This window comes from Malus sylvestris, chromosome 9 (genome assembly GCF_916048215.2).
Source record: "Malus sylvestris chromosome 9, drMalSylv7.2, whole genome shotgun sequence".
NCBI classification, from domain to species: domain Eukaryota; kingdom Viridiplantae; phylum Streptophyta; class Magnoliopsida; order Rosales; family Rosaceae; genus Malus; species Malus sylvestris.
In genome coordinates, this window is record NC_062268.1 from 18832146 (window position 1) to 18853625 (window position 21480).

The following is a 21480-nucleotide window of genomic DNA, read 5'->3' on the forward strand; positions in this document are numbered from 1 at the left end:
AGGTCTATCGCCTAAGGTCCAACAAAAGGATTCAAAAAGTATTTCCGATCCCCATGCTGATGATCATGCTCCCAAAGACTTTCGTTTAAGATTCAGTGGGAACAGACATGCAATCCAGTCTGGGAAAATTACTCCTAGACTACATTGCAAATATTGAGGATGTTAATTCAGAAACGGGACAAAATATTAAGCATTTTTGCTAACTTATTCCCTGCAAGATACTTCGAGAACAATGCAGCAATTTCAAGTCAGATAATTGCACAAATGAGCTCAAAACGAAGGATTCCATATGGCTGTAAATGCTTGCACTCTTAGTACCAGAGTAAAGTGGTACTCTAGGTATCACGATGAGAATCCTTTATGGATGCTATGTTTGGGAGGTAATGTTTCTCCATATCAATATTACTGAGGGGGTTTTTCACTAAAAACTTTGTCCTGGGCCCAAAAACATACTCGTATTCTACTCCATTGTTTATTATATTCTTTAAAGTTTGTACACTTTAGAAACATTTATCAAATTGGGAATTTCACGTGAAAAAGATGTACAAGATGGGAAAATCTTTACACAAGAACATATATATCATTAAAGTCTCAAAGGAGATCAATTTAGTACAATAGTTTAGGAAAGGCAAGCCCCTAGCGATGAAATATTTGAAAATGACTACATGAGATTCTTAATTAACATCATCAGGTTCAGTCGCCGGATCAGCGATCTGCTATGCCTACCTTGCTGCATACCGCACATGATACTACATTGAAGATGAGTATCTTGTGGAAGATTCGCCATTGTCATCATCCGTACGTGGAGGAAATGGAGAAACCTGGAGGCGAATAATTCACAAGAGCACCCGATCATCTTAAAGGAGCCGGCACTAGTACATGTTCTGCACAAGGTGCCAGGTGAGAAGAGAATGGATGATGGGGCATTCCAATGCAATTCTAGACACTCAAGCCACATAAGTGCCACACGGGGCGAATGTTTAAATGAAGGGCCATCGCCATCACCGTCAACAAGCATCAGATGAGGAAGAAAATGGAGATGGAAAGGCCTTTTAGTGGGTCTCCATGCTCCATGCATATCCAACTCTTCCATAAGGCCCATATGGAAGTCTTACAAAGGGATATAGAGCGAGTTGCACGAAGAAATGAGATATTTTTAGAGATATTTAAGGATTTTCGGCAGGCAGTACAATTTTCTGGGATTAAATTTTTTCTCAGCGAGAGGCTCATAAAAGAACTAAAGTTAACCAAGAAAAGCACATGCGTTATGGCAGATTATGAGGAAGGGTTGAAGGAAAACTGCGATTTGGTAAAACTATTTAGAGGCAGGTCACCAGAAGATCCCACTGTTGAAAGTGAAGAGTACCGCATCTCAAGATCAATCCATACGATGATTGAAGTTAATTAATAAAATGCATGGAAAAGCGACCGCGTAAAGTAGATGCATTCATCATCATGTCAATTGATCTTTTTTCGTGATTCTAAGATTTATGCGATGAAAATCAAAATGACTCGACTACCCCACTTTAATGACGAGCCGGACCTATGTGCAAAGAATTTGAAGACTAAATGATATGTATTCCAGCTTACTCCGAAAGACATGGTCTTTGGTAACAATCCTTTCTCAAGGGGAACAAGTTGCCTCCCAGAATTATAGTTAAAGGCAATTGCGAAACCATGATTTTCATGGCCGGAGTAAGGCTGATCCGAATACAATTACTTAAGAAGTCCAGTCATGGGCTCACCAGTTCCGGGTCGAGCTATATCAGATAGAGTAGGGTGCCACTATCATTCTACTTTGGGGCATTAAACAGAGTCCTAGCGACTCCACTGGATGACTATGCTTGCTCTGCAAGACAGGCGATCTGATCTAGATATGGACACAATCAAATCCTATAAATCTTGGAGTCCCTACAATCTAGGGATAGGCATGCGCCGCAAATAATCACAATTCCTAAGAGGATACAATATTTACTTACTAGATATCCTCTAGGATTCTACTAGCTAGAATGAGGATTTTATCCTAAAATGGTCTCTCTCCCAAGTGTAAATACACCCATCTAGGGTTCATCTATGGTCGTGCAATCTATACACTTGAATTCTCTTGCTCACTGCTTGAGTCTCAAATCATTCGCTTGACTGTCAAAGAGTCTTTGGCTGACACACCCTCCCTCATCCCGGCATAAGGTTTGTTTACAGTTGTTTTACTATTTTGTAGGTTGCTCAGTTTTACTTGGATTTGTGCTCAACCACATATCACAAAGGCGCGCAAATTTGGTTCTAACAATTATGAAATACAATATAAGCATGGGAAAGATAACATAGTTATTGATGCCCTTTCATGGGAGTATGGTTTTCATATCCTTCATGAAGGGAGGAAAAGTACCAGTGGGATGACTAAGTGTATGGTAGTCACTTATCCATACTTTAGGTGGCCTACATGAATTAAGAAGGGAAGTGGATTAAGATGAGTGGATTATTCAAAAGAATAAGGAAGTACAAAGGGCAGCCTTTTCTAATATAGCAATGCTTAGCTCCAGTTTATCCAAGTTTCAAGTCGACAATGGATTTCTCAAGGATAAAGCTAGGATTATGATAAGCCCTACATCCCATTCATGAGCAAAAATCATGGAAAAGCACCACTCAACTTGCACAATTGGTCATCAAGGAATTTTGAAGGCATACTAAAGAATCAAAAGTGTTTTTATTGGCCTGGGATGAATACAAAAGTCAAGCAATTTGTGGTTGACTGTCAAGTTTACCAATTACATAAACATGAAACCATAGCACCGTAGGCTTGCTGCAACCTCTTTCCATTCCCCTGAATGCAAACAGAAGTTAGTATGGATTTTATTCTTGGCTTGTCAAGCTACAAAGGGAAGTCTGTGATTTTAGTAGTGGTGGACAGGTTAACAAAGTATGCATACTTCATTGCATTGTCTTATCCATGCACGGCTGCATTATAGCTTAGCTTTTTCTGGGGCATGTGTTCAAATTACATGGGATATTCACTTTTAGTACCGCTTCTTACTATAACAAAAAGACTTGTTGGAAATATGGTGCAACCAAGATAGGCATAGGAGTCTTTGGGCATTCCTTGGACTAATTACAACTTGAGTAGAGATAAGGGGCTTGGCATTGTGGAAGTAGATGACTAAATTAAGTCTCGTTGTCCCACACAACAGAGTACCATATTTCCTTCTGTCCTTTCGTATCAAACTTAAAGAAAACGTGGTTTCCCGGACTATAGTGCGCCACCTCCTCCACCCTCTCTAAAAGATTTTTACAAAACCCAACGATTGCCCTATTGAGCGCTAACAGTTCAATGCGCTCATAAAAGGTTATGTCGGGAAGGGTGTGTGGTGAATGACAGGGACCCCATTTCCCTCAACAACTGTTGGAGAGAATTTTCCCAAGTTACAAGGTTTTACTTTTATGGGTATCAGCCTTAATCTGATGGCGAAACTGAGGTGATGAGTAGGAATCTAAAGACTTATCTTAGATGTTTTGTTGGAGCACAACCTCAAATATGGGCCCAATGGTTAGCCTGGGTTAAGGGAACTAAAACACCCCATAACTAAGTCCACTCCCTTTGAACTAGTTTATAATTACTCACCTTCCTATAATGCTTCTTATAAATAGAGATCAACTAAAATGGATGTGGTTGAGCAAAGCTTGCTGGATAGGGATAAAATGTTGTCCATTATTAAATCCAACTTGGTTTTGGCACAAAACAGAATGAAGGTTCAGGAAGACAAGCACAAAATTGGAAGGGAGTTTGCTATGAGGGATTTGGTGTATTTGAAGTTGGTACCTTACTAGCTACAATCACTAAACTCACATTCCCATCACAAGTTACATCCAAGATTTTGTGGGCCATGAGGTTTTACAGAGGATTGGTGAGGTAGCCTACAAACTCAAGTTGCCAGCCAATACAAAAATCATGTCTTCCATGTAGGGATAGGCAACAGTTATAGCAAGCTAGTAACCGCGGTTATTTACGCATAATCATTTATGTTCAAACCCACATAACCGTTTACCGTTAGGTAATTGCATAAATGGTTATACTCATACCCATAATCGTTTATAAATGGTTAACAATACCCATAACCGAGTACCTATTTAACCATAACCATTTACCCATTTAACCATAACCATCTACCCGTTTTTGAATCTGTTTATCATTTTTTTACCCATTTACCCATTTTTCATCCGTTTACATGTTTTTTTTTAACAACTTGAAAATTACAAAAGAATTTTTTTTTGTTTTCTGACAATTAAACACTGTTAAAGGTACATTTTAGCATGTATTTCCCTATTTAAATCATTTAAGTCCTCATACAATTCCAATAATTGAAATAATAGTTTACGAATGATATTTTTCTGCTACACCCAAGCAAGTCTTTAATTATAATCCATATGATTAGAAAGTAAAGCTTCTAAAACAAAAAGTACTCATTATCTTGAATACTAGATGATTCAAAGCTCCAAAATATTCCAAAACTAAATACTTTCGAACACTAATGCTTTAGCACGATCAATCACAAAATCTCATCAACTCGTTGTCACCGAAAGAGGTCTACAAAGGAAATGTATAAATTCAATAGTATCCCATTTAGGAACACCTACACCAATTAGCATGAATCCAACAAAGGTAAGTGATCGCATAAGGTTTACATTGTACACTTAGTTATCAGACAAAAAAAAAACAAAACAAAATTAAATAAAACAAAAAGCAAACAAAAGCAGTGTACCAAATCAATTGAGTTAGTATCACCATTCATCAATATGCATAAACAAAAGGTTTACATTCCATGATTTTTCACACACCCATATGCATAAATTGAATTATTATCGCCAATAACTCCAAAGTAAAAAACAAAGGATTAGTGAGGTAGCCTACAAACTCAAGTTGCCAACTAATACAAAAATACATCATGTCTTCCATGTGAGCTGTTTAAAAAGCATTTGGGAACACAAGTGACTACTGCAACAACTCTTCCAGAAGTAAGTGATGATGGCATGGTGATGGAAGCCCCCTTTGCAGTGTTGAGTAGAAGAATGTACGAGAGAGGGAATACTACAGGGGTCCAAGTGCTACTACAGTGGGTAGGCCATACTAAAGAAGGAGCAACCTGGGAACATTATGATGTTTTTGTTTCTCCATTTCCTGATATCACATTCTAAAACCTAGTGAACAAGGTTTTGCTTGAGGGAGGGGTAATGTTATGATCTGTGATTAGCTCAATCACAATCAGTGACTAATTAGTTAATTGGGGGGTAATTAGTTAAGTGGTTTTGGCTTCCAACTGGCAAGTGATGTATAGGCTGTATATGCACACTTTGGGTGTGATTTTGGCCAATGGTCATTTTGAATTATATATATTATTACAAAAACAAGTGGAGCTCAGCTCTTTCTTCTCTCCTTCCTTCCTCTTCCTCCATTGTTACTGTGATACTTGCAGGTTGAGTAAGGGTTAGATTTTGTCATAACAAGCCACAGAGTAAGAAGAACATGAAAGCTACTCTGTGAGAGAGCGAGAACATGAAAATCCAGGGTTAATTCCCAATTCTGACTTACCAAGTTACCAGTATAAACATATATTCTAGCAGCGTAATTCGATTCCAATGTCACTTGTGTGCAATTGATCTTTCCTCTTTATTAGTTTTGTCCTTGTAATAGCTTTTTCCATGTTAACTAACTCACCTTTCATGGAAATATGCATGATTTTCCTTTCAGATACAATCTGTAAGAGACGTCAACTAAACTCATCATCTGCAACAAAAATAACCCTAGCGATCACAATTACTTTCTCAAGGGAGCAATTCATGTTTAAGGAAAGGCCTCCTTTATTCTTCTTGTTACATTATTACATATATTTACGTATCTCACTTTCTATAGCACACACACGCACACATACATATAATAACAAATATAAGGTATACAAAGAATTCCTCTATCTAACTTGGAAGTTGAGTTTCCTAATGCAAAAGGCAAACATGAAGGCGAAGAAGACTCCGAATCCAACTAGAACTCCAGCCACTGGTCCCTTGAAATCTGATTCAAATCCGTAACGGTCTTTTAGGTACCATTTCACAGTTGGGTCAGGTGTATACCCAGGTGCTTTAATGGTCTCCTCAATGTCACCATACTGTGTTACAATCAATCCATACACCGTCCATGCCACGGGACATATCCAGTAGTACCAAATCCACCAACCGGGTATTTTCTGAAAATTCAAAAGATAAAGAATTCGTGTTAACATACTTTTATAACGAGTTTTAGTCACTTCATCACCGCTGGGGACAAAAATCGAATCACCAACTGTTAAATCAAAATCCGATAGTTGAGATGCAAACTCGATTCAGAACACTTAACCATTGGATTTTAATCAGTTGGAAAATGATTGCTGTGATTTTGTTGATCAATTTAGACCAATAAATCACAGTATCATTATAATCCAATTTAAATTGAAGTATATGCTTGTGGGAAGAAGAATACTAGTACTTACTGGTCTTGGAATGAAGAAACCGGAGAAGAGATTGAAGACTGAATAGAAAGCTGCGGCGAATATGGCTGCTACTTGGTGGTTCGGTGTGATGGAAACGGTCATCATGCCGTAGTATGTGAAGTAAAGGAAGGAGAAGAAGTTGATAAAGAAGAACCAGAAGAATTTTCCTGCTTCCCATTGGAAGCTCACCATAGCATACACTATCAGTGTATAATACGTGGTCTGGATAAACACATATGGTATTTCAATAATGACCTGCATGTCATACAAATGGTTTATTTGAGTCAGTCAGATGACAATTATTTCTATAGCAACAAATATCGATTTATAATAGTGTTATATATGAAACTAGGATCAATACTATATATGTGTAAAATATGAGTTAACGTAAGTATTTATTCTCCCTTCACCTGTGCCAGTGCATAAGGTAATGCAGAGTACATCCCAGCAGCTCTTTCTCGATAGAAAACTGTTCTTTCAATGGCGACAATGGGTTGCACCGTTGTGCAGTTATCAAATCCGACGAAAAAGACAGCAGCGTACATAGCCCCGATAACCATGTTCATATCAGAACTGCTTTCGCTGCATAAGGAGAAATATATAATTAGCAAGAAATTGGTGTATGGAAACTCCTGAACGAAAACTTTTATTGTCAAAATAATGAGTACTAGTTGAAGTTTGAAATAGTTAAGCTTTGAGATAAGCACACACATTTTTGAGCCAATATCCCAGAAAATAGATCCAACGAGAAGGGCTGCTGCCAAGGTAAAAAAGAATCTGACAAGGTTATAATCAGGACTTCTCCAATAAGTCCACCACTGCTTCCAGAGGCAAGACTGGAATTGCTTCCATGACGGCTGAGAAAACTGAGTGGGAAAATAGAGGTCGTTTGCTCCTGCTGGTGGTGTGCTCAACTCATTTACTAAAGCTTTGTTTCTCCTGGTCATAAATATTGGAATATAAGTTTTATATTTTCCAAAAACCTGCCAATTCCAAACCTAAATAGTATTATTTTCAATTTTTTTTCTACTTACTGATGCAAGGCAGATGATTTGTAGAATTGAGCAAAGTCCATTCCAAGCCGGACCTCAATTGATGTTGAGCTCGCCTCAAGCATCCATGTAGCTGGATTGTACTTCTCCTTGATTTTTGGCACGCCAGGAACCGCCTGGAATTAAGTTGGTAAGTTTACACTTGGATGACAATGCCTTTGATTATTTCTCTGTGCAAAATTAAGATACGAAAAAAGTTGCACGCAGATAAAATACCTCAAAATATTCAACAATCTTGTGAGAATTGCGGCCCAGTGGTCCTAAGTAGATAACTTGTCCTCCTCTCTTCATCAGTAGTAGCTCATCGAATGCCTCAAAGATATCTATGCTAGGCTGATGAATTGTGCAAACAACTGTTCTCCCAGTGTCCACCGTATTTCTAACAGTCCTCATAACGATGGCAGCTGCCCTTGCATCAAGACCTGATGTTGGTTCATCCATGAAAATGATTGAGGGATTGGCAACAAGCTCAACTGCAATCGTTAACCTCTTTCTTTGTTCTGTTGACAGCCCTGAAACTCCGGGAAGCCCTACTAAAGCATCTTTAAGATTGTCCAGCTCAACCAGTTCCATCACTTGATCTACAAAAATCTGCAAACATATATAGTATATACAGTTCAGCATTTAAATAATTGCACTATGCTTTGTTCAGAGAAGCAGTGCAAGTCATGGTTTTACCATCTTTTCCTCGTTGCTGACTTCTTTAGGGAGTCTAAGGAAAGCTGAGTAAACCAACGATTCTTTGATAGTGACTTGGGGTGAGTGGATATCAGTTTGTTCACAGTAACCAGAAATTCTTGCAAAGGTTTCTTGCTTCTTAGGGTACCCAGAAATTCTAATGTCACCTTCAATGTAACCTCCGGTCTTTCTTCCTGCTAAGACATCCATCAAAGTTGTCTTCCCAGCTCCACTTACCCCCATTAGGGCAGTCAAGACCCCAGGCCTAAATGCACCAGTTACTTCACGAAGTAGTTGCAGCCTGTCCTCTGCTACTCCTTCTTCCTTCATTTCCTGTTATAGTGAACTAAGTTAGCTAATTACGTAGTGAAGTTGGACTACAAGATAATGTTTCAGATAAACAAGGAGTGAAATACAGAAAAAGAAATATTACAGCGGGCATGTCCACGAAATAATTAACACTGTCGAAGGACATTGCAAGAGGTGTGAAAGGTAAAACCATTCCTCTCTTGGGGGCAACGCCACCAGAGACTTCGAGAGACGAATCAGCATTTCTATCTAGTCCACTAGAGCTGGATCGACTGCTCATTCGTCGGACTTCCATTTCTCCTACAGAAAAGTTTAATCCAATAAGAAACTCGGATAACATATGCTCACATTACACTTGACGATATTTTTCTGTTTCTTACTTGTATTGTTTCCATCAGTAGAAGATAATGATCGAGGCAAAGAAACATTCTTGGATGGGGGTCTTCTCAGTCTTGGCTCTTCCTTTGATTCTTCTTGGTCTAGCTCCATTTCATTTGCCGCCTCTTCAGATATGATGGCTTGTGGCTTTCCAGGAGCTAATTTAATAAAACAAAACCATGAAAAACTGTAACTTTGAAAGTACAAACGAAAGAAGCTCCATGTAGACATAAAAAGGAATATTGACTCTTACCACTTAGGTACATAAGGGAGACCGTATAAAGGGAGTTGAAGAGAACAATAAACCCCAGAAGAGCGCCAGAACCAATCCAAAACCAGTTTTTGTTGTGGTAAACATCAAAGTTATTAAGCACTGCCTCACCCACCCTGGTAACATTATCTAAAGCCTGCAGCACAAGGAAGTTCGATGCAGAAGCTTAGCCTTTTCGTTAAGTTAAACAAATGTAGCGCATGAATGACATGTGCAAGGAAGAGCTTAAGTTTATCATACCAGTTTGTTCATCCACCTCGGAGCATACATTTCATTTACAGAGATAGCATTGAAGCCATATGTCAAAGGTGAAACCCAGTATGCCCACGTCCACCAGTTTGGAATTTGACCTGTCACAAATGAAGCAACTCGTTGAATATTCAGTGAAATACTAATTTGGTCCCTTTTTGTTAGTTTTTGACTATTTTTTTAAAGCTAAATTTGCAACTCAAACTAACCTCTTGGAATTATGAAACCTCCAAGCAAGAAAAGAATTAGAAGAGTAAGAGTCCCGCCAGTGTTGGATATGATCATGGTCCTGCTAACTCCAGCAATAAGCCTAAATAGCCCAGATGCCATTTGTTGCGTCAGAAATATCAACAATAGTTGCTTGAAAAACCTGCAAATATTTTGACAGTTGCTTAGTATCTCAAGGACAAGAAACTTTTCAAAGTAATAAGATTTTGTACCAAATCAAAGAGTAATTTGCAATTTTATTAACTTACCTACACGTGTGTTTATAATATTGTACCTAATCAAAGTAATAAGATTTTGTGCCTACGTATCTATTCAAAACTACATTAAATAGTTTACCTAACGAAGAAAATACCAACATAAAAATTCAATAAATCATTTGGTTGATTAAAAAACTATGTTATTCAATGATGGAAAACTAATTTACGAACAAAATATATAGAAATGAAATTAAGCAGAGACAAATGTAGTACCTGCTAGCTTCAGGTGCAAATCCAATGGTGTAGTATGTAATGCCTATAAAAACAGTGGATTCTATGATGGATATAGGAATCCCAAGCAGGACAGATGGGAGAGTGAAAGTCCAAGCAGGGTGGAAAAGAAGGTCTCTATGCTTGTAAAACACAGGAAGTCTTGCAATGGTCAATGAGAGCTCAGCAAACCCATTAAACATATTAATGATTAGGGAATATATAAGCGCACCAACATAGAGTGATCCATCATTTTCATTTCTTGTGTCCATTTCGGTCCTCAAAAACACTGTCCCCGCTATGATTGCCCCTATTATAATTTGGACAGTCTTGAAAATGTAAATAAATGAGTTCCTCTGCATGAGCAGCCATTCTTTGTCAAAACATGCTTTGAGAAGCTGCATTTTGGGCATTGAATATGTTTTGAATACAAGAGCTGCTTTGTGGCTTTGAGCCTTGTCGAATGGGATTGAGAGCTCATCCGCTATCTTCGTGCCCACATGGAAACGCTTGAAGCGGTTTGCAAATTCTGTGACCGATACATATCTGTATGGAGTCCTTCTGTCTGCCCAATACTGCTCCTGGTCTTTTCTTGAGGTAACCTGAAAAGGTTGGATAAGAGTTATGGGATGTAAAGGCTTATAACAATATGCAATTGGATTAGCAAAGGCTTATTACAATTGTTCACAAAAAAAGGGGGCTTATTAAAATTTCTTGGACTATAAGTTGTTATATAAGCAATACTAGGGCATGGCTGGAAGTCGAACTCAGAACTTCAGGTGCTGTGACAAATGCTCTTAAACGCTACAAGCCCTCAGAACTTCATGGCTGGAAGTTGGGAGAAAACCTAAGGTACAGTCAAACTAGTTATATACAATTATATATCATGACTAGTCACTTGATAAGAGATAAATAGAGACACACAGGTAAATGTGTGCAATTGGTGGTAGGGAAGATTTTCTCAGAAGAGAGTCTTAAGCAATATGTCACTTGCTCGTAATTTTTAATAAGATGTGTCACCACCTATTAAATTAATGTGAGACTTTATCGTGATTTTACCTCTTGCAAGAAATCGGCAGTTCCCTTTCTCTCAGGGCATCGAAATCCAAATGTCTCAAAGAACTCTAATATGTGCTCACGTGGTCCCTGGTAGACGATCTGGCCTTCTGATAAAAGGATGATATCATCAAAAAGATCAAATGTCTCGGGAGCAGGTTGGAGTAAAGACATCAAGATCGTAGCCTCAGTGATGTGTACAATTTGTTGTAGGCACTTCACGATTTGGAACGTCGTGGAGCTATCAAGACCCGTTGAGATCTCATCCATGAACAATGTTTTAGTAGGTCCAACAATCATCTCACCTGTAATTGACAGTAATAATTTACTTTCTCAACACATTATACATGTACAAGGCAATGTATACAATTTCACATTTACACATTTGACGCTTATATAGAGTACAGCATTTTTTGCTTTTTTTTTTTATAAGAAAAAAATACAAGAATATAGCAACTAGCTGACGATTTAGAATGACTCGTATAAAATTATTTAAAAGGTATTTGTTATACTATTATTCATCTAAATTTAGTTACTGCTTATCAAACAGTATTGAAAAATCCTGTTGAAACTGTAAAGACATTTCATTTCAAAGTGCATTAAAATTCCAGTTCTTACGGTATTGATCACTTTGCAGAGAAAATTCAAAGTGTCACACCACCCACAAGTATCTTTGGTGTACAACATGAGACCATATGATCACGACCCTATTGAGAATACATTTGCTCACCACCTTCACGTGGTGATGATACTTTGTTTTATTTATCATCTTTAGATGAGTTTAAATCTCGAGATATGTGTAGTGGACAAATCTCAAAGTTTAAACTCATCAAATGGTAATAAATAAGGTGATGAGTAATACCACAACTTGAGAGTGGTGAACAAAATGTGCTCCAAATTCTAAACAAAATCAGAAAGACAAAAAAAGGTGGGAATTGACCTGTGGTTACTCGTTTTTTCTGGCCACCAGATATCCCTCTCTGCATCTCATCTCCAACAATTGTGTCCTTACATATATCAAGCCCCAAAATCTGTACCATTCAATAAAAAATCATACTTCATCATTATTTCATTAAAAAAATTTAGAATATAAAAAACATTAATTCTAAATGGTGTTTTAGTAAATTGCTTCCAAAAGCATGCTTGGTCAACAACCAAAGTGTAAGCATGGGCCTCCCTAATTCCCTATCCAGCAATGTGTTTAGACAACAGCAGTCATCGAAGTAGATTGGGAAGAATAATTTGACAAAAGAACAAAAATCAATTTGACTATTAAGTAACGTTAAGTAACGTCTACTTTTTTATGATCTGGCTTATGGTAAAATCCCCATAAGACCATTTCTAAATAAGAATACTAAAACATGCTTGTTTATGGGACTGACTGACAGATAAATGTCTGCCTTCTTCTCGATCGAGCTCTTATATGTATATTCATTGTTTTTAGGAAAATATGTGAAAGAGAAGTTGGAGAGAAGTTTAAATTTCTATATTTTAAAATTTAAAATGAGAGATGTGTTGTGATGATATATAGATGAAGGCTAAATTGTCTTTTCATCTTCTTTTAATTGACAAAGAGAATTTTATTAATAAGTAGTTTATATGTACGCAACTACATGAACCATAACTGATTAATACTTAATTTGCAGATTAAGATAAGATGGACCATTTTAGTTTAGGGTAAAGCTTTTTTTTAAACAAAATTTACTTACTTTGAGAGTATAATCAGTAATGAGACTGCTCTCAAGTCCTCCCATTGCAGTAGCCTGAAAAGAAAAAGAAAAAGAAAAAAGCCCAGAAATTTAGATATAATTAAATATATACGAGGGGTTTGTGTGTGATATATATATATATTACATACGTAAATGTAAAATATTACCTTCATGAAAAGGTCTACTTCGGGCTCTGGATATATTCCAGCGGCCTTTTCTCTTCTAGCAAGCTCAGTAAGAAGTTCTACATAGAAACCATTGAATAATTAAAATGGGGATTGAATATGAATAGGAGGGTCTCAATTTTGATGAGATGGATTAATAAAATACCATATCGTGTCCCAACCCCTTGGCACCTTGCTGAAAAATCTAGTGTTTCTTTGACCGTCATATTTCCAACATGAAGATCATTTTGGCTAATATATGCAGATGTCTTCCGTGGCACAAACTCATTCAGCCGGTGACCATTGTAAGTTATTTCTCCCTTAACCTGTTCCACATAATTTAACCAGAAAAGTATTATAGTAATAATTATAATTATAAAAGAAAATCAAGATTAAAATACTACAAGCAACATTTTCTTCATTTAAATATTTAAATTTTCAATGTTATTGCTCTTCGTTTGTAAGTTAAAAATTTTAATTTAAATCTCGTAAATGATGAATTCGATATAATTTATTCTTTATATTTTTGGAAGATTTTATTCTAGTTGAAAAGTCAAAATAAGTTTTACAAACAAAATATTTGGACGACAAGGTAAATGGCTACCTAAGTAAATTACTGCTTTGTCAAAAAAAGGAGGCTGAAGTTATTTTATTTTTTTATTTTTCTAGTTTTTCTAGAAGTAATCTATGACATCCCATTCTTATAGGAATTAAAACCCCTTAGGTCAAGTAATTGTTGATCAAGTCAAAGCCACACGTCACTGACCTTCAAGCTTGAATCCAACTTCCCAGCTAAAGCCAGTAAAAGGGAAGTCTTCCCAGAGGATGGAGGACCTAATAAAAGGGCCATCCTACATAAAAACAACAAAAAGGTTACATAAAAAACTTAGAACTAATCAACAGAAAAAATATTTTTTAATCTATCGAATAAAAATATCTATTAACTTATCAGATCACATAGAATGGTAACATAAATAAATCATAAATCTAATGCTTAGTAACCTTGAAGGTTTAATAATGCCAGAGACATCTTTGAGAATTGTTAGTTTTGTTTGCTTAGTCAACTTAATCCCAATTAAGCCAAGAGCTGATTCTGCGATGTTCCGAGCAACATTTGGGAGGGTGGGAAGAGCTCTTGTTCCAACATGGCAATCAGCTTCAATTGTCAAATGCTCGTACCTTACTTCCACTGTGGGAAGTTTGATCCCAACCCTGCAATCAATGACAACACATGAAAATTTTAATTAATTAATTAGAGCTTAATTAGATTAATTAATTAACATGTTCCTTTTCATGCAATGTTTTACCATGTTCACCAATTAGATTCCCTTAACAATAAATGAGCTGCCGGGAAGTTGTTCTATTGACCTAATTCGTTTGTCACTTAAGAAATTAAGGAAAGATACACAATCTTAAATGACATTTCAATACCATATTAAAAGAAAGTACGGTAAAATGATTCAACAAAGGGTATGTTAGAAAAACCATATTTTATAAATCGCATCGAAAATAAAGACCAAACCACAAGGTTCTTCGGATGTGCATGATGGAATATATATCACCGAATAAAAAGCAAATAATAAAGTTACCAAACCATACACTATTGGGATATAGACCTCACAACATAATTAACCAGTACCCTGCTTGCATCACAGGCCTGCTACTATGCTAACCAAGAAAGCGACTCAAGCTTATTTTCGTCTTTTACATCTTAACGTTTCATTTGTCCACTAGCCAGGATGAAAGAAATGATAAATTATGTATGAAAGCAACCTTGTAACTAATTAAAACAAGTTTGATTGAAGTAAGAGTAAATTCTAGGTAGATCATATTTTCAAATTAAATAATGTGTCATAAAAAAAATAAGCACATTAATCAATAGTTAAATAATAATTTAATTATTAACAACTACATCATAGATCTAAAAAATTTACTTTAAAAATTTCTAGCATTAATAATGTTATATGTGCTAAATTTACTCTTTGCATTATTTATTGCATTTTTAACTTAATTCTATTGGAGGAAATCAATGAATGAATCTAAAACATTATTAGTACCCACATCTACTAATGTCAGAGTCACGTTCTATTCTTGATTATTGCAAAAAAAATAAATAATAAAAATAAAAATTCACATACTTTTTCACCTTACTCATACTTCTAATTTTCTAAAATAATTTATTTATGTAAATGTTCTTTGATTTATTCAATCTAAATGTAAGAAATAAACGTAAGAAATATAGAGGTTGTGAATATTGTTTTCCTTATTTAAAAGAAATTTAACCAAACCATGAAAGATAAAAAACAAAGGACTTACTTATCAAGTCTACTTCTGAACTTTTTCAGGAACGTCTCATTATCTTCCTCTGCAACCTTGAAAACCCTTTGAATGAAATTCTGACGGTCGTCCATGTCGAGCTGTAGAACGTCTACTTGCTTATGTACTCCTTGATGCTCAGTTTCCCCAAGGGACTTGATGATGCTTGTTCTTAGCCGATCATACGTGGGCAGTTTCTCAATGGCAGCCCATGTCAGAGCTTCTTCGTCTTCGTCCGCTTGGCTGCTTCTTCTCGAGTGCGTGGCAGTCGCAAATACTTCTTCCATGCGCCAACTTGCCCTGCTCAGGCTCCTGCTTATGCTTCCGCTGCGGCTATGGCGCTTTTGATGATGTGGCTCTGAACCTTTCGGTTTCTCTGTTCCCTCCATTTCGGTTTACCTCCTGAAAATAAACTGAATTTAGAATATTGTATCAACGCTTCGATGTTTTGTGAAATTTTCTTGGCAGCCAAACGAGGTATGGAGAACTAAAAGGACTTACTTATTTGTTGAGTTTGTTGAATGACAAGGGTAATGGATGTTAAATCTATATCCTTTTCTTTTAAAACAAAAATCTATACTTTGTGGAAATATAGAGGAAATATGTTGGGTGGAGAAATTTATGATCGCTTTTCTCTAAATTTCCAAAGTTCCCGCTCCAAATCAAAATCTCATCTATCTTCTCTCTCTCTCTCTCTCTCTCTCTCTCTCTCTCTCTCTCTCTCTCTCTCTCTCTCTCTATCCTTAACCTTTGTAAAAACTGAGAGGTTCATTTCCTTGAGAAGTTTCGAGGGTATTTATATGTGCACAAAGGGAAGAAAATTCTCAATTTTTCAAACAACCATTAAAGTCAGAATAATATATTTTTAGATGCCAAAGTCAGAATATTATATGTCTATTGATATAATAGATTGCGTTGAATAGTATTCAAATGTGATTGCCGTCGGCCATACCCACTTTCTCCAATTTATCTTGAGGAATTATGTGGGCTCCACTATGCTCTTCATCCAAACTCTAGTCAAATGAGGTTTGGTTATTTTATGACACCCTACAACCAACGTTATATGCCTGAGAAAATAAAAACAAAAATTAAAATGACGCAATATTATTTCTATTGTTTTTTTTAAGAGTATTATTTCTATTGTTATTAACACTATAAAATGGTCATTTTTAACTGTAAATTATTATATAATTCCTTAAAAAATATTATAAGTGGTGTTATTAGGCTCTGAAAATAGTAATCATTTGTGCACAATAAGTGTAAATTAGTATAAAATATTTCTTGTAATTTAAATAAATAAATAGTTAAAATAAAATACCACGTAAATTGAGTGCAGAACAAATTAATGGTGAATGGCACCTCAAGTTCATCTTTTAAAACAGATAAAAGCATTATTGATATGGTGAGACAATTCAAGTATTGAACCTAGTTCAAATACTAGTTTATTCGTACTACTAACGTAGCATATGCATAACATTGTTCATTTACAAAAAAATCATGGTGACTTTGAGATCATCTGTAGGAATGTTCGACAAAGGTGATGGCAGCATTTTGTCATCTCTTATGTATTTGCAGTTTTGGAAGGTAACAAAGAAGCTATCTACAAAGTCACGATGAGACTTGTATAACCAAAGAATGTGCAAAAATTCAAAACGTTCTTTTTTTTCTTTTGTTTTTTCTTTTTAATACTTATGTGTTTGCAGTTTTGGAAGGTAAGAAGAAGTTTTGGTGTTTTACGTTATAAACGAGAAAATCTGGGTCTGTCATCGGTTAATTGAAGACTGATTCAATACCATCTGAACTTATACAATGTTAGGAAAAAGGAAAATATGCTCTTTCCGGATTAGTCTATGTAAGTCTTTCAAATGATTGATGTGACTTCAAATCAAACCATATGTTTCAATAGTCTAAAAATTTCGGGGTGCTATAAATGTTTAAATAGTAAATAAAAATTTAACAGTTAAAACAATCATAATACTCAATATTTCAGAGTACTCAAAATATCTCTTCAATCGTCAATTATGGGTTTTTGTACGTAAAGTTAGTCGGCTTTGAGAAGGCTCCTCGCAGGTTCATATCTAGGATGTTTGCAAGCAGTAGAAAATAGTGATGACAAGCAAATACTCTTACCATCATTTCTTTATATTCGGTTTGTATTGTAGCGTGAGTCAAAATTGGTGCCATAGACATATAATAGTCACAAATAACGTATCATTTATTCTAATCGAAATGTTAAAGTTGATATAGAAAATAATGCTAAGCTGACATGGACAAAGAAATGTTAAATTTGAACCTGCCTTAATATATGATTTTTGTTATTTTCAAAGACATTTCACTTGCCTTACCTTTAAATGCTAGCATATTAAGTATTATTTTATTATTTTTAAACAAACAACAATCCAATTTTATTATTTTTGTTTAAAAAAACAGAAATGAGACAATAAATTTTGGCATATTAAGTGGAAAGAAAATATTGATAATATCTAAAATTGTCATGTCAACCATCAAATTGAATTTAATGTTTTGAATTTGACGTATCTTTTAGAGATATTCTTATAATTTGTTCAACAAGTACATTTTTTTAACTAAATGACTTATTTTCTCTTAGTATAAATGGTATATTTTGGCCTTAAAAAGTTTTTTTTCTAAATGATTTTGATTTCTAAATACACTTCTCATGTCCAACATGAGATAACCTTGCACCCAAAAAATCATGTTTCTCAAGCTCTCAAACTTAATTTCACTCTCTAATGTAGAACAACATAACCACAGCCTGAAAAAACACAAATAATCACATTATTATTTAAAGAAAAAAGTTTATTTTAAATGAAAAATGAATCGACAGTTTTTTTTTTTTTTTTTTAAAGAAAACATGAATCGACAGTTTGGAAGCTGCACATACGTACGATAGGGCTTCATTTATCCATTTTGACTCAGTTTTATTGTTGGTCAGTGGTCCATATTGTTGGTCAATGGTTGTATAGTATGACCATGATGCAGTTTCTGTAGACGACAACCGAAAAGTACGCAAAGATCTAAAGTGGGGTTCTTTCCTAGGGAGATGGATCCATCCAGATCTAAGTTGCTGGAATTCCGAGAATCGTCACATCATTTATTGTAGTCAAGCGTTAAGAAATTATTTTAAATTTATTTATTTAAAATTAAATATAAATAATATATAACGAAAACTGATCACACAATATACAATAAACAATCATGATGTTAGGATTCCTAAAATCTCTATAAAGAATATTCGAAGATTGATCATTATCCCTTTCCTAGTAACTTCAAAAACTTTTAAGATGTCACTTGATTTTTTATTTTTGGAACTTTAACGAAAAACTTCTGATATTATTTATTTTAACGAAAAATCATATTTTTATACTAAAAAATCAATCATAGTACTATTGACTTTACCTTTTATTTTACCTTTATTTTTAAAACTCAAAATTTTCAAACCATTTTCATTAGTTTTTTATTTTTTTTATTTTTCCCCAATCAATTGTCAAAATCAAACATGTCCAAGAAGAAAACATAAATATGCATGGTTCACATTTAAGAATTATACCCTCTCCCCCATTTAATTTTTCAACTTTAATAGTTCAGTTTAATCTAAACCTAAGCTTCATTCTAAGCCATTACATTATTACAATTAGGATAATATTAGGACGATTAAATTTACAAACTAAATAATGCATCATTAATAGGAATGAAAATGTTGATCAATGCTTAAGTAATAAATTAATCATCAACTTTCATATTCTTTGGTTTTTAAATTTTTCCTACAAATTTAGCCTTCCTAGTATATCTCTAAATCTAATTTTCGTGAGGACGTGAAAGAAATAGATGTTTCATATTGAAAGTTTACAAAATCTTGTACTTGCTTATACAAAATTGAGTCATTCCTCATATTGCTAAATAGTGTTATGGTGAAACCTTATTTTTATGGTCAAATCATATTGTCTTACGTATAAAACTCAACGACCATACGTGTTTTACGTCAATCAATTTGTGTTATCCACGAATTACACTTGAAAATTTTGTATACATAGTATATAAATGAAACATGGTGTCACATCAAAATTTTACTAAACCCTGCCCGACTTGTAAGTTATCACTAATTTTTTTTGTTTTAGTGAAACGATAGTGTTAGTAAGTTAAATGTTAGATTAATCACTGACAGGATTCGAACCCAAACAATCATGTAAAGACATAACACTTTTCTATTACCGTGGTAAAGAGCCACTTGCCGTAAGGTATCACTAATTAATTTTGATGAAACTTCAACATCATTTATTAATTTCTCTCTTTTAGCTTCCCCATTAAATGCGAGTGTGTCCATTGAACCTACATGTAATTGTAGGGGTATTATTTTAACTTCCTTTTCTTCGCGTGGAAAATTCAAAGGAACAAATTAGCAAGGCGAATGCTCATGCACGATGCCTTGTAGCAAGTAGCGCTTATTTTATTTTTTATTTTTTGGGGAAGCAAGTAGCGATTATTAAAGAACGGAAAAGCAATCAAATGCACGCACGTAGAGAAGTGACACATTCTTTTGTTAATCGGATAATACTTGTGTTCTCATTTTGAAGGAATGACTCATTTTTTCATGCAAATAATGTACAAATTTCATAATCAAAATTGTTTAATTTTTAATTTTTATTTGAATATTATCTCTACAAAAAATCATTTCAATAGGAAATTATTTAGTCATTTAAATGTAAAGAAGAAATTAATAGTGTAGTTACCAAGTAATAAATTCATAATGAGCCGTTCATTTATTTGTTAAGTTTGGATAATTAAACGATTTTTCAATTTGAATAATTTTTGTATGAATGATCTTTAAATGATGATTAAGAAAATTGAACGTTTCTGATAATTGAATTTATATGCTCAAGATGCATTATTCGCAAACAAGGACATGTGCATTCCCTTGTAAGAGAGATGCAAGTATCATCCTTGTTAATCTATCTAATCAGCACGTTCGTATTAGGGTTTAGAAAAGGGGGGAAAAAAAGAAGAAGAAATAGAGAAGCAGTAGCAGTCAGGGCTCAGGGGGGAACAAAATAAAACACTTCGCAGCTTCCCTGATGAACCAAACAAAAGGAAAATATTTAAATTCAAATTTCAGCTCCGTCTTCCATAGACTTTTTCTTCGTCGGGGATGACCAGAAGAGTATGCAATTGGTGTACGGCAACTGAAATTGAATATCTGATGGCTAAGGAATGGGAGAGAGGAATTAATAAAATAACAAAGCCGGTCACCGAGTTGGGTTAAGAAATAAATTAAGAGGAAATGGGAGGAATGGTCCCTTCAACTATCTTAGAATTGTAGCATTAGTCCCTAAATTAAAAAATCATTATATTTGGTCCTTGAACTTGATAAGATGTGGAGCGTTAGTCCTTCATTACCAATTCCGTTAAGTTTTAGTTAAAAGTGTTTACATGTTAGTTTCACCTATATATATATATATATAGAAAAGATGAAAATTACAACAAAAATTGCAGGCCTACCTCATCCACCAACACTCATAGGCCACCCCTTCAACTTCAATCTTTGATACAATCCCCACCAACCTCCCACTTCCAACCCCCAATCGTTAATCCCCACTCCCCAGCCGACCCCAACTTGTAGCCCACAGAGCACAACCTTCACCCAAACCCCGAACCCACATCCCACAAAATTCTTGAATCTTACTTGTTGAGATAGCGTGGATGGATGTCATTGTGAATTTGTTTACAAGGGGAGACGTGTTCGAAATTTGGATTAGAAACTTTCTTTTGTTTTGGTTGTTTGGAGAGTGCTACAAATGTTGTGGCTGGGGTTTGGAGGAGTCGAGGCAAAAGGGAAGACGGGAGCTAGAGAGTTAACTTTTATATTTTTACTTTTTTTAATTTTTTATTTCTCTATGTTTGTATTTATTTTTATTTTGAATTTTTAAGCCACTTGGCATTTAGTTAACAAAAATATGGAGCCCACAAAGACCACGTCATCAAACTAACGAAAAATCTCACGGTGTTAGTATAGAGGGACCAATGCTCTACATTTTGTTACGTTCAAGGACCAAATCAAATGAATTTTAAGTTTAAG

General features: G+C 35.1%; 1 protein-coding gene across 1 annotated transcript; it reads right to left on the bottom strand.

Moving 5' to 3' along the window:
- Positions 1-5777: 5777 nt before the first annotated feature.
- On the bottom strand, positions 5778-16115 carry LOC126581963 (ABC transporter G family member 35-like). Its single transcript, XM_050245908.1, has 22 exons — positions 15891-16115; positions 15390-15791; positions 14076-14285; positions 13840-13924; positions 13240-13399; positions 13077-13153; positions 12910-12963; positions 12141-12231; positions 11204-11505; positions 10148-10746; positions 9659-9819; positions 9441-9550; positions 9183-9336; positions 8932-9087; positions 8676-8851; positions 8243-8575; positions 7781-8155; positions 7547-7680; positions 7224-7451; positions 6923-7094; positions 6513-6767; positions 5778-6230 (listed from the first exon to the last, which is right to left on the bottom strand). The coding sequence occupies exons 2-22, from the start codon at positions 15776-15778 to the stop codon at positions 5958-5960; spliced, it is 4494 nt and encodes a 1497-aa protein (XP_050101865.1). The 5' UTR covers positions 15779-15791; positions 15891-16115; the 3' UTR covers positions 5778-5957.
- Between the last annotated feature and the right edge of the window lie 5365 nt (positions 16116-21480).